Source organism: Protopterus annectens, chromosome 1.part0, assembly GCF_019279795.1.
Source record: "Protopterus annectens isolate FY-2018-M chromosome 1.part0, PAN1.0, whole genome shotgun sequence".
In the NCBI taxonomy this organism is placed as follows: Eukaryota; Metazoa; Chordata; order Ceratodontiformes; family Protopteridae; genus Protopterus; species Protopterus annectens.
Window position 1 is genome coordinate 378370069 of NC_056725.1, and position 14498 is coordinate 378384566.

At 42.3% G+C, this 14498-nt stretch overlaps 1 protein-coding gene across 2 annotated transcripts in view; it reads right to left on the bottom strand.

Moving 5' to 3' along the window:
- The window catches only part of EPCAM (epithelial cell adhesion molecule), a 46764-nt gene that overhangs the window by 15573 nt on the left and 16693 nt on the right, over nt 1-14498 (bottom strand). For both annotated transcript variants that reach the window (XM_044060204.1, XM_044060196.1), the window contains exons 2-5: nt 11071-11196; nt 3935-4187; nt 3573-3635; nt 3426-3489 (exon numbers count right to left, since the gene is read on the bottom strand). In XM_044060204.1, the coding sequence (XP_043916139.1) occupies nt 3426-3489; nt 3573-3635; nt 3935-4187; nt 11071-11196 (506 nt within the window). The remainder of the gene's footprint in view (nt 1-3425; nt 3490-3572; nt 3636-3934; nt 4188-11070; nt 11197-14498) is intronic.

Consider the following 14498-nt stretch of genomic DNA (forward strand, 5'->3'; position numbering starts at 1 on the left):
GCTTTTAAAGTGTTCAGATATTAAAGGGTCTGGAAAGAGTTGACAAATGGAGTCAAGGAATTTCAAAGCAAATTGGTTATTTGGGTGTTAACAAGCAAAATATTTTAGCTGCCTGGCATGTTACAGCATGCATACTGACCATCCCCAATTGATGAATCAATATTCCTAGGGTGGATCGATATTCCTAGGGTGGCAACTGTCTTATACTGCAACACGAATTCCCAATAAATGTGTATAAAGCCATTAAAAGTCAGCTCTGCAGGATACAAAATTCCTTCATATAGCAAGGCATGCCTTATTAACTGGGAGACACCAGCCATGCAAGGCAACATTACGCTGGTGCAAGTCAACTGCTACGTATCTAAAATAACTAGCTCGATGGCATGAAGCTAACTGGACCAACAGAGATCGTTATAGTCTAATAAAATCCTGAGAGAAAAGGCCTGAGAACAAGTCAAGTCAACAGCAGATAACTGACCTGCCAAGCAAAAGCAGCACTACAGATCTGACCACCACACTACTCAACCAGACTTTGCTAGGCATGTCAAGACAGCCTGGGTACCCAGTTAAAATGCATATCCCCAGCTCTTGTACCTCAAGCTTAGCACAATAAAATCGGGGTAAAGTCAAAAGTAATTTGTTTGGGGGGGGGGGCACAAAAGACCAAACATAGGGACAGATGTTAAACACTGCTCTTAAAATGTAAAGAGAATAGAATACAAAGGTCTTATTAGCAAGCATTTTCTGAAGGACAAGTCTAAAACTCAATGTTTTGTCACTTTGTGACTTCCATCCTGAATGATATGGCAAAAGAACCCAAAATTCTGAACAGAGCAAAAGATCAGGCAAAAATCTCGACAACTGAAAGGTATGCGTAGCTCATCTTCAATTAGCATTTCACCACAATTTCACCACAATCTGCAGTTACTTTTACAGGCTGCAACAGAGTTGCATCTCTTCTAGGATTTTGGTTTAAACAGGGCATGCCAGAGTTGAAATTCCAGTAATGCTTCAGCTTCACACCACCACGGAACAAAGAAAGCACAGCTACATCTATTGTTTAATGTGCCCCAGCTCGTCTTAAAAAGCACATGCCTGTAATGAAGCTGTCAACTGCAGGAAGCTTCTTGCAAGAATGAGAAGTTTCCAGCAGGTGCAAAATAACTGGCATATATACCCAAAGATAGAAGCTCTTATCTATGCCCTTCCACCTCAGTTTAACTGCACCAGACCAAAATTCTTCCCCTCCCTAGTTGCCTCAGGCAGCACAACTTCTACCATCCAGGGCTACAAGGACCAAGCCTGTTCTCCCACCAAATGAGATACATTTTGGGTGCAGGGCAAAATGTACTATTCTTGCAGGGCAAAATGTACTATTCTTGCCATACAGAAAACAAAATGCAAACAACTCCTGTAACCAAGTGCTGGTTCTTCCAAAGTACTGGAACAGCTCAAGGAAGTGCAACCCCTGGTCCACAGTGGCAATTGGTTGTCTGGGAAAGTCTTCGGCCATGATAGTCATTAACTGTAGGCTTAAGCTAGACAAGTCTCATTACAGGTACAGAGTGGAAGCAGAACCAGAAAACATTATCCACGCTGCAGCTAAAGAAACTGAAGTACGGTAACAAGGAGAATGCAACTTTACAGTATTAAGTGACACCCCCCCCCCCCCCAAGTCTACACACAAGCAGTACACTGAAAGCCATGTAACCAGACCTTTAATCAGAACATTCATTTCTAAGGAAAATACAAGAGAACAAAAAAAGCTATAATTTGCTTACCTTCTGGTAAGAAAGCAAAATATTGAGGCCAAAACAAAATATTGAGGCTAAAACAGCTACCCAAACCAAAGAAAATCACAAGGCATTTTTAAATTGTTAGTAATCTCAAAAGCATAATGTACTGAGCAGATTATGAATAAGATTACCTACACTGAGGCTGAAGACGTTGGCCAGTAGATGCAGTAAGGACAGACAGAGGGATAAAAGATATACCAGAGATGGACTTGCCCCAGCTGTCCTAGAATACCATGTTTACAAGTGCTATCAAAAACTAAAAAGCATCTTTGGTGGAAGGGATCATTAGTTCCTATTTTGTTTTTAAGGAGGCTGATTTGTAGTCAGACCCAACAAGTGAATGGATAGTACAAGATGTTCCCATATTAGTAAGGGCAAGATTCAAGATAGCCATCATAGGTGCTCTGACAACATCCCTGTATGCATCTTAAATACTATTCAGCCACCCCCTTAACTCTGTTCAGTCTCAACCTCCATACAAGTTTTGTACCAAGCGAAAGGGGAGCAGCTATAGTCATTCCCCTGCTTGAGAGGACCTTCCCACAGACCCAGGCACTTAGAACCGCAAGTCTGATCAGTCTCGTATGCAAAGCTATAGAAAGACTGCATTGAACTAATCAGGACATACGGAAACTCCGCACACAGGACCCATCCCAGTTTGAACCAAGGACCCATCCCAGTTTGAACCAAGGACAAGTCACACCTACTCAACCTTTTGAAAAGGTCAAAGCAATGGATAAAAGAAAATAGTACACTGCATACATCCACCTGGCCAAAGCTTTTGACAATTTCTCACTCAGGCACAGTAGAAAAGCTACTATGGTAGTACAACCCCAGTCACCTGCTGGACTGCCAGCTATCTTCACAGATAGAGATAGGTCAAAGAGACCAGTCATTACTGGGGACCCTTTGAGGTTCTGTGTTGCTCTCCTGTTTGGCATCTGTCCCAAAATCACAGGAAGGAAGGAATATTACTGCATCCTCTGGGAAGTCATCTATCCCAAAGAACCAGCACATTAATACAACCTTGAAAGTTGACCAAGATCAGGATATAAATTTATGCAGAGTGACTAACATGTGTCCATGCTGTAATAAAGTCCTACATTGCACAGCTTATAAAACAAAGTGATCGACAATGCTATCCTTAAGATAAAGACACACTTTTATTCATTCAGTGACTGGCCTAATGAGGATTGAGTAAATACCATTTACCCTAGGACTGCCCCTGTATACCAACTGACACAGAGGCATCCCCTAAGCGCTTTACCCTATGCACATGTCCCTTCAAATCTACTATAGGATCTCAGTTACTCATTGGGGGTAATAACCATGGGATGGTCATAACCAAATGGGATTGGTTAATCTGAGCACAAAAAGGGAAACTGGATAGGCTTGAAATGGCCCTAGAGGGTAGCTAGCCTAGTACTTTCCTATAAACCTATAGAACTGCAAGAAATATTCCAGCTGTAAAAGGCACAGACTTTCCAAAGTATGCTAGGTAGTGTCCTGCACGATCAGTTGTACAACAGAAAACCAGAAGGATTTTTACAATGAAAAGGACAGCAGTCATCTAAGTGAACACTGGGGCCAGTCTACATATGATAATGCAAATAAAAAGCAGTTCCTTACCATAATCTTATCAATACTAGCTGGAATGACTCCATAACGTTTTATCAGTTTGGTTCTTATGGCTCTGAAAGAATTAAAAAATAAATAAGTTTAAATGATCTGGAATACAATGGGCACAACTGCATAAAACTTCAAAATTTTACTTACTCAAACAAGGCACTTTGACTGATATTGCCTAGGGGCTCATGCTTCAGGTCAATACGAACCCACCTAAAACAGGAAAACATTTATACAATCATCCACATTTACATTAGATTCACTTTAAATATGAAGGCTGTTTAGTCAGCAACAAAGGGCAGCCCTGTCCAATCAAGCCATTTTCTACAACAGCCATCCTTAATACCCACATGTAGCTGCAGAATGAGCTCTTCTACCCTCTAGCAATTTCTATTAAATGACAGCTAGAAATTTTTAGAAATCAATATCTCCCCATCTTGAAGATGACCAAAACCATGCATTTAGTTCCGTTTACTCCCCTCACTTGTTTCAACACTAAGAATCATACATACCATGTTCTGACAAGTTCACCACATGTGATGCTTTGGTCTTTCTTATCTGTTCGTCGGACTCCAGCAGTGTTGACACACCAGCATTCTTGTGAGTTATTACACTGTTTAGCTTTAAAGATACCAGATGCTTCACACATTGGATCATAAATTCCATCGTTATCAATGATTGCATGCTCGCCTGGCTTTCTGCGTGTTGAAAGTCCAGCTCTGGTTCTGTACATTTCAGTCTTCATCATGAAGCACTTTGCAGTCACTAGGAGAAGCGATAGCTTTAATAAATCTTAAAATGCACTGCTGTCAGTTTTCTTTAGCATACACTTTCAGAAAAGCTAAGGACTAGCCAGGTTTGCTGTCAAAAATCAAATGGGGAGAGCACATAAAGCTACCTTTCCACTAATTCAGCAATAGGAAGCACAAACAAATGCCTGGCTTTGTAATCATAAGCTTCAAAAGCTAAGAAATGCATTATAGCTTCCTTTGTTAAAAACAAAGGTGGTGGTGGTGTGTTCACCATTCTACTTAAATTTGACCCAGACACTTGGTACTTTTGCATCCTTTGACAAACATTTCTACATTGGTCAGAAGCTACCTTATGCAGAGGCATCTCAGCATAGACACTTGAAATTTTCCTCCCGCCATTGAAAACGTCCTGTCAGCGAAGAGGCCACCTTCAATCACATGAATGCAGTCTCCATACTCTTTGGTACTGCAGGAATGGATTAACAGTTCAGCACCATTTCATATTTGCAGTTTCTCCTCCTTCCTTGTTAAAGTACCCCCCACTTTCTTCCTACTGAAGAAAGCTGGGAGTTGGCACAGACCCCCCCCCCCCCAATCACCCTAATGACTAGAAGGGACTTCATTGACTGGGAAAGGATTTGAGGCCCAATCCCGTAATCTTTATGGTGCCCTGAGAGACTGTGGCAAGTCACTTCTGGAGTGCAGAAGCTTGACTGAGGTGTCAAATCCTGAAACCTTCGTATGCCCCTCTAAATGGCATCTAGCTTAGGTTCTGTCCAGAACAGAATCAGGCAGAGGTGGTATGGCCACAGTACCTGCCTTACTGTACTGTCAGCAACCACAGCAGGAACCATCCATGAAGATAAGTGGAAAATCTGAATGGCTTTATGCAGGATCTAGAGAGGATTTCTCCAAGGAGACTAGGAAAATCTTAAAAAATGTACATCTAGATTTCAGGGTCGTGAACTGGACCTTTTGCCATGCTCCAGTGGAATGGAGAGAGTTTTTTTTTTTTTTTTTTTTTAAAAACCTGCATGTATGCTGAGCTTTTGGTAGAAGAAATTCTTCATTGGTATGCCAGATTGAAGAAACTAATCCTAGATAAACCAGCATTACACTAGACCCACCATACCTCAAAAACTGAGCCACAACCCAGACAATGCGCTTACAGATTCTGCCTAGTACTTCAGTGACCATCTGTGCCAAGTTCACAACTGCCTTGGACACTTTAGCATAAATGTAGGACATCATACGGGTGGGGATAACTCAATACCCTCAAAATGGGGTGAAGAGAGATAGTCACCCTGAATTACAGCCAAGTGTACATCTCCACCAACAGCAAGAATCTGGACAAAAGCAAACCTTGTCAAAGGACAGACTTTACAGCTCAGACTCTGAAGTTTAAAACTCAGTGTCATGCTATTTATATTTAGTAACTTCAATCCTTAAATTTGCCAGAAAACCAAACAAGAGGAACAGAAATAAAAGTAAATCTTGACAGCTGAGGTATACCTAGCCTCACTGAAGTTACAGACTAGGAAGGGAACCCATCACAGCAGCCCAAGTATCTGTTCCCATAAAGACAGCAGCAGCACGGCTTCATCAAAAGCCCCAGCTTTAAGGCCCCATCCCCCAAACATTCAGAGACCACAGACAGTTTATAAACACTTTTGCCTTAAGAGTAGGATAATCAATTCTGTGTAAGACTGTTCAGACATGCTAGAACATGTCTGTCTATCAAAGGACATTTGCTGCAAGTCGCTTGGGGCTTGTACCCTCTATGGTGGGAAGCAGAAAATGGAAAAATTGTGGTAGTACCATGAGAACGACATTTGCTGAACATGCATGGCACAAAATCCTAAATGATTAAAGGCCAGATTTTCCAAGCACTTTTGTACTCCCTGCAAGAGCAGCCAAAACAGAATATGCTAAACACAACAGATTATGTAGCTGGACTGTCAGTGAGTCCCACCACTCAATAGGTGGGTGGGACCTGAGCAGCCAAAACAGAATATGCTAAACAGATTATGTAGCTGGACTGTCACTATTGAGTCCCACCACTCAATAGGTGGGTGGGACCCACTGTAACTTTACTCTGGACTGTTGCACTGCATACCATCCAGACAGGCTGTACTAAATACAAAAACGGGTGAAAACCGGACAGAAGTGACAGGGCAGTTGAAAGGACTCCAGTAAGGAAAGCTGGGATTCCTTACAGAGTTAAAGTTCCACACTGAAATGGGGTTTAACAAATACTGGAACCACTATCTTCCATGACTCAGGAAAATGCTACAAGCTTTTGATGTGAAGCCGACGGCATTCACATTGAGGGGCAGGTACGGTGATATGGCACGTTACTCACTACAGTTTCTACACACAAGAGAGTGGCGTTTAATCAAATACTATTAGGTGTGCAAGTACATACTACCACAAGCCAGTAATGAAGCTAATCAAAACAGTTCTTGCCATGTTTCTGCAGCACTTACTTCCCCAAGTACAAGCCTGCAAACAGGTTGCCACTAAAGCCGCTGTAAAATGAACAAAGGTGGCCAAGTAGCATACATCTGAAAATTAAAGACATTTGGAAGCTGTATACATATAGGTTCATAGGTACATACTAGGCTATCTGCCCAGGGGCATAATAAGCCTAGCCCATAGTTATGTGGCTTTCGCCACCCCTTTAGTTTGAAGAAAACTATGCCTATTATTTTGCTGTGCCTCTGTCAAGCAGTGCCACTGAAGTAATCCCTGGGGTATATCTGTGATCTCCCATCCACTGGAGGTTTAAGTCTCCCGCCCTTGTGGTTCTGAGGGATCTAGATTTTTTGAGGTGAAGCATATTCATCAAATCTGGGTTTGACATGGCCTTGTATGTCAGGCACAGGTCACCTCTGAGCAAGCGGTATGCGACTGAATAGAGTTGGAGTTCTTTCAGGTCGGGCAGCATAAGACATATTTTTGAGACCCTTTATCCTTTTGGTGAGGAACTTTTGGGTCCTTTCCAGCTGCTGCAGGTGTCGGGTCACATACATTCCGAATGGGGCATTGTACTCCTAGGTCTAATGAGCGATGAGTACAGGGGGACGATGACCTCCCTTGATCTAGATGTGAATCCTTTCATGATCAGGTGGGCAATGTAGAAGGTTTTCCTAACTACTTTAGCAACGCGAGTGTCAAACGAAAGGTTACTGTCAACCTGGGTCCCCAGATCCCTGATCACAGAAGTTGATTGCCGCCTATATGGTAGCTAGGAGTAACCTTGTTTTTCCCGAAGGGTATGAATGCATTTCTTGGTGTTTAACTTTAGGCCATGGCTCTGGCACCAGTTATCCGTTTCTGTGAGGTCCTTCTGAAGGATATCCGTGTCAGATGTGTTTTCGACTATGGCGCCCAGTTTGCAGTCATCTGCAAACTTTGTCAGCCATAACCCTCCTGTGTTTGCTTGTACTTCAGAGAAGTAGATGCCGAACAAGAGTGGACCCAGGACTGAGCCTTGTGGGACACCACTTGTGACCGGCTTTGAGTCTGACATGGCGCCAGCTACTTTGACCCTGTGGGTTCTGTCACTTAGCCAGTTTGCAACCCATCTTGTGATGTATGGGTTTACATTCAAGCCGATGAGTTTTTCGATGATACCCGAGTGGGGTATTGTGTCGAAGGCCTTTGCCAGGTCGAAGTAGGCTGTATGGACTGCCTTACCCTCATCAATGGCCTTGGTGACTAAGTTATCGAAAAAGTCAACCAAGTTTAAAAGGCATGATCTGCCTCTGACAAAGCCAAACTGGGTTGGATCCAAAGTCTGCAAGTTCCCTATGTCTTTATTTATGAGTTCCATTATGATCCTTTCCATGGCTTTGCAGATAAGGCTTGTCAAGCTAATGGGACGGTAATTTCCAGGGTCGGTGGGGGCACTGCCCTTGTGAAGTGGGACCACAGTCACTGTGCGCCACTCCTTGGGTACGTATCCTGAGGTGAGGCTAAGATTAAACAGCTGTCCTAACTGCGGGTTTAATTCCTCATTGAGTTCGTGGAGTACACAGCCAGGGACATCATCTGGTCCCATGGATGCTGTGTTTTTTGCCTCTGAGAGAGCAGTTCTCACCTGGGCGTTAGAGATGTTTGGGGGGCTACAATCCTCTGGTATAGATCTCTCCTTTTGTGGGGGAGGGGGGGGAGAAGTAGATCTCTTTTTGTGGGGGAGAAGTTAGCACTGAACCTGTCAGCCAGTATGTTGGCAATGTGTGTAGGTTCAGTAATCTTCACATAATTTTGAACTAATTCTGAGCATATCTGGGAGTTTCCTCCTAGGTTTCTAACATAGCTAAAGAAGGCCTTTTGATTGTCTTTTTAGTCCTTGGCGATTTTTCTCTCAAAATTTGCCTTGGATGATTTTATGAAAGCTCTTAGTTTTTTTACTTATAATAACCAAGGGTGTCTTGCCTTTCAAGGATTTTGCTCTATCTTGTAGTAGCTTCCTCCTTTTGTTGTAGAGCTTGTTTATGGCTGGGGTCCACCAGACTGGACGCTTGCCTTTGGTACAAACTCTTAGTTTTGTTTGGGATTGCCTGATCCATGCAGTCCTGTAGGTGCTGGTAGAAGGTATTTGTAAGTGATTCAGCAGTTTGAGTAATGTTTACCACCGGCTCAGGGGCCTTAAAGGAGACCACACTAGTTTTTAGAAGTGTGAAGTCGGCTTTTGAGAAGTTTTTCACTGTGGTCTTTTTTATTTCAGGTGGGGCGGGATGAGGACCTCCAGCGAGATTAGTTTATGATCTGATCTCACCAGTGAGGGGTATACTTCCTGTGTTGAACATTGTGGTCCCATGTTCGTGATGAGATAAAGTATGTTTTCTCCTCTTGTGGGGATGGTGACAAGTTGTTCCATGGCATTTGAGTTTATGAACTCCAGGAACCTTTGGGCTAGAGTGTTTGGGCTTGAGTAGTGTTCCCAGTCTATATTAGGGTAGTTGAAGTCACCTAGTATGATGGTGTTTGGAGATACATTTATCCCCTCCAGTGTTTTCAGGAAGGCCATGTGAGGTTCTGAGTTTGAGAGGGTGGCCTGTAACATGCTACAAATTGCAGAGCAGATTTGCCTATGGTTATTTGCACCTGGATGGTCTCCGATGCATTGTGCGTTGCCACCAACCTTGAGGTGTGGGTGTCCTTTATGAATATGGACACCCCCCCTCCTTTCTTGGTGTTGTCCAGATTTTGGGGCTGGAACGCATGATATGAGGTAAAACCTGATAGTGCTGGGGTGCTCTCAGGAGCCTTGAACCAGGTTTCTGTCACAGCACAGACATCGATGTTCTCCATACTGAGAAGGGCCCCGAGTGCGTGCATCTTGAGATTGAGACTTCTGGCGTTGAGCAGCATTATCCTTAAGTTTTTTTCCTTTTTTGTGTTCTAGGGTGGTAGGTTTAGAATTTGAGCCTTGCCTAAAAAACACTATGGGGGTGGCAAGAGCCTTTGCCAATATCCAGAAGCCCAGGGGGTGACAGATGCAAGCCGTCCCTTGCGAAGCAGCGTGGCTTGTCCAGCATGTCATCCCAGGCAGACAGACATTGGATCCCCTTTGAATGACACCAGAATTTAAGCCAATTATTAAAGCTAATCATCTTATCACTGTACTGTGGCATCATTCTAGGTGAAGGTAGGATACTGCTCAAGGTCAGGGTCATACCTGCCTGGGCTACATAAATCAGAGAGCTCCTCAAAGTCTCTTTTCATGTAGTCCAAGGAGGTACGTCTCGGGTCGTTGACACCAGCGTGGACAATGACCGAGTCGTACTTGTACCTGCTGTTGAGACACCTGAGTGCTTGCGTTGTGGCGGATTCTAGCGCCCGACAGGCAGCTTACTGTGACCTTCTCCTTACTCAGTCTGGTGAGCGGGACGTCATTGTGTCTGACTATGGAGTCACCAATGACGAGTGTGTCTGGCATTGTGTTTGGCCTTAAGGGCTGTGACTGTTTGACACTCTGTGTGGTCTATGTGTTGCATGCGTTTGGTCCTGAGGTGGTAGTTGTTTGGGTGTCTGCTTTGGTGGCCTCTGCTGTTTTGGTAGATTATTGATCAGAGCCTCAGAGTATGTCTTTGTGTGATTATGTGTATGATTTGAAGTTGTGCTGGTACTGTGTGTGACTGGGTACTGTGTGTGTGTGTGAGGTTACCTTCTCCTCCTGTCTGGTCTTGCCAGTCCTATGTTGAGAGAGCTCAGCCTCCAGTTTGACCGTATAGTTGAATCTCTCGCATGCATTTGTGTTTCGTGGGAGAAGGAGAGGGTTGTCTGTGTACATGAGGCAATTGTAACATTGCCTCAGTATTCCCAGGTTCACCAGCTGAGCAGGAGAGGACACTAGCAACTGATCCCTTGACATGCTAGAAGGAATAGATAAGAAACTTACAAAAAAGACTCCGGGGGATGTGGGTTCTAGGCTGGTGGAGTACTATTTATAATAAGAGTGCTTTATCAAGGTGAAAGTACTGTAGGAGCAAGTGCTAGGCTTTACAGAATAGTCTACTTGGGAATCAAGTAGAGATGAACTTTTTAGTTATAGGATACGCTGGTTTGATCAGCAGTACAGTTCGAGGAAGGTAATTTTAAGGGAAAAATTGAAGAGTGGAATTTAGGTAGCCCGAATAGTTTAACCTTAGAAAATGGAGGAACACAGGAACCAAATACAAAGCCCAGGGGTCAGCAAAATCTGATCACTGGAACAGCTAACTAGGAAAGTTTAGGAAAGCAGTAGTATTTTTTTGTTTTTTTTTTAGTTTTTTTGCACACAGAAAAAATACAGTAAATGCTTTGGTTTTAGACTAAATTGCTATCAAAGGCTGGTACACAAGGACGTGCATTTTACCACACAATAGTGCACAGACAGACATACTTACATGCTGTTTCGCCACATTTCACATGAACTGTGTAATTTTCAGAGACCGTAACTGGACAAGTGCAGTCTGAGCTGTCAACGCTGCCATCACATAATGCCCATTTATTTGGAGAACATCTTGAACAACCTGTGAGAAGAGATGTTTTATTTTACACTTGCAAGGTTTTAAGTTGTTAAAAGCAGAGAAGCAATAACTTGCTTAGAGCATTATAGCAGTAACTTGTTCAAACTTTTTGCTAAAAAAGCTTTCTTTTCACTGTAATGGGGACACTTAGAAAGTTGCAGTAGTACATCCAGCCTACAGCAAGTTGGATATTATTCTGAAGCCAAAGCTATCCAGGAAATATGTTTAAGCAGCGTTTCCAACCTATTGCTACACTGCAAGTACCCCTTTCCAAATACCGCATGTAAGGGATTTGTAGGGAAAGAATACCAAATATCAACCCACTAAATGGAACAAAGTGTAAACACAAAATCTACAAGTTTCACAATGAATAAGCAAATGGACTACGAATTGCTCACAATTACACCCCCCCACATCAAAAGTTAAATCCTGCTCTCTCAACTGCAATTTCTTTGCTTCCATATAAATGTTTCAGTCTACGATTAACCTAAGATGCAAACATCTTGACCACTTTAGAGCTTAGTTTGTACATCCCACTCACTGCATACCTAGTCTTAATCTGCATTTTTGTTTACAGTACACTACACTAATCATGCTGCAACTTCATGCGGGTAATATTGCAGCAAATCTCCTGCAAAGTCTAGGCATCTTTACGGAAAATAATCCGTCCACTTCCAAAAGTGACTAGCAGCAGTTCTTGTGCTGTTCACAGTACAGACTGAAGCAGAAGACTCATTTTCTGGTGGGTCTGGCCCACTAACACATGGCATAGCACAGAAGTCTTCAGGGTCATACAAAAGACCCCACAATTTTACCACACATTTTGGTAAAAAACCCATCAGAAAGGAATATGAAGCAGTTGTATCCTCTAGTCTGTAATTGGAGGACAACTGGTGATCATGGACCAAGTTTTGAAAAAAAAAAAAAAAAAAAAAAAAAAAAAAGGCTGCAAGGTAGGACTAATTTACAATCCTGGGTGGTACTGAGGTTGAAGTAAAACTCCATTAAACATGAAAGCCTAGCACAAAGCCGTAGGCACGAAGACAGCAAACCACTTGTCACCCTCTCACTGGCCACTCCTTTACAGGCAAGTCCGTTTACCCACTTGAGTTTGAACAGACAGTTTTGGTTATTCATTCAACAAGTTGAATTTCACAATGTTCTAATTAAAAGTATTTTAATCAGAACAGCCCAGCACACATTAACCAGAATACTGAACACCCACTGCATATGAATTTTTCCATTCACTAGGAAGTCAAAAAGTCGCACTGTTTAGAATAAACTGGTCCTTAAAAACACTAACCTCCATTCACTACTTCACAACCTCAGTAACCAATTCATCACAATCTAATTCTCCCCCTTGCATCTTAATTTAATGTGCCACTAAATTTATCAGAAAAATTCTAACCACCCATTACCAGAACTGCTCATCTATTAAAAACACACCAAAAGGGCACTTCTTATCCTGAAGAAACCACCTGCTTATTTCGGCAAGATTATTGCACATGGACATTACCTGCAACCAAACTGTTTTCAACAGCCACATCTCCCTCAACTTATGGAACACAGCTCACATGTTGCTTTTTGGCTGTGATGGAAGGGGGGGGGGGGGGCGGGTACTATAATCCATTAAAAAGCTATCATTTCTAATTCCCAGTCTTTGATCGCGTATGTGTAGCTCTAAATGCAAATCTTAGTTGTCATCACAGATGTTAAGTGGCCAAAAGCCTTAATATTTCACCAGAGGTCCCAACAACATGCTGTAGTGGATCACCTAGAACTCTTTGGTAAACAGTCTGAATGGGAATGGGCTCACAATACTTTTAACTGGTGAAACAGCCATTGTGCAAGTATTACTTTGTGAAATTAAGCACAGTATGGAGACTGTAGGTAGCAGTCATCTTTGAGACAAATGCAGAGATAAACACAGCAAAGAACTCACTTCTCACAAGTATAATAAGGGAGGTTTCTACTGGAACAGATTTATCCTCTTAAAACCAAGCAGAACCATAAAATAAAAAGCCCTTTAGCAGTTTACAGTAAAATGGTGCTGCGACAATGTGAGATATTATAAAGTATGTTAGGAGAAGTAGGGCAGTGGATATGTAACATGCCAACACAACTAGCTGGAATTTTGTAAATTATGTCATTTGTATACAAAATCAAAACTGATCTGTACAGACGATGGTGTTGAAAATATCCAAGTTGCTTGCGTTAAAATGTACCAACAGTGGATCCTGACTGCTTTGTAACGGATTAAACATACATCAGTTAAGACACTGGAAGAGGTTAATCTTAATCCACCTGATTTTGCAAATATTCGGGGGGGGTGTAGCACAGGAACCAGAAGTCAAATGATCAGTTGTATGCTATGTCATTCTGTAATCTATCACCAAAATGATACCGAATACTAGGCAAGATCAAAGTCACACTGCAGTCCTTTTGTAACCTGACAAGTGTCTCACCCACTTCATCCCAACTTGCTCTATTAAGTAACAAGGGAATAATATTGTTAGATCCGTCAGGAAAATAGGGAGATTAGTCAAGTACCACTTTTCTGTACCTGTGTGAATTGGTATGTGCCATTTCCTGATTGAAACTCTGCCGTTTACTGTAAAAGAAACAAACCAACCAAGAAGGCAAAGCACGGCCTGCCCACAGGTGAAAGGATGTCAAGGAAACCAGCCAAACTTGAAAATAATGTCAAAAATGTATATGTCCACAACCAGTAATCCAAACCAGGAAAAGTAGAGTCTCAGCTGAATTTATTTCGAACCTTGTTACGAGACCCAACAAAAGGGTCAAAACAAAAATATTCACACAGACCCAGGGTTAAGAGCTTTCATCTGAAAAATCAGACTTCATCAGAACCCCGATCAAAGTGCTAAAGCCCATTTTAATTAATTTTGGCGCCCAAATAATGACAACTGTTTAAATGAATGGAGAGATATTAAAATACCTTATACATTATATTTCATTTTAAACAACTATCATACATTGAAATCCTTACATAAAAATAAAAATTGCCTTCCTTTGTTTACTGTAAAAGGACTTGGTATTTTCATGTGTTTATCAACTATACTTAAACTCTTCCAGATCCTAAACTGTGTTCCATGTGTGCTCTTAAAGGACAGCTCCACCCCAGAACTAAAAAAAAAAAAAAAAATCCCCACCACTCTTGTTTCCTGACCCATTTTAGCACCTCAACATTGCTTGGTGCTTCATTTGTAATTTTAGCCTTGTTTCCACAACATGGCTACAAATGGTGCTTGATGTATGAATGTGATCCAACAGGTGACATGGGG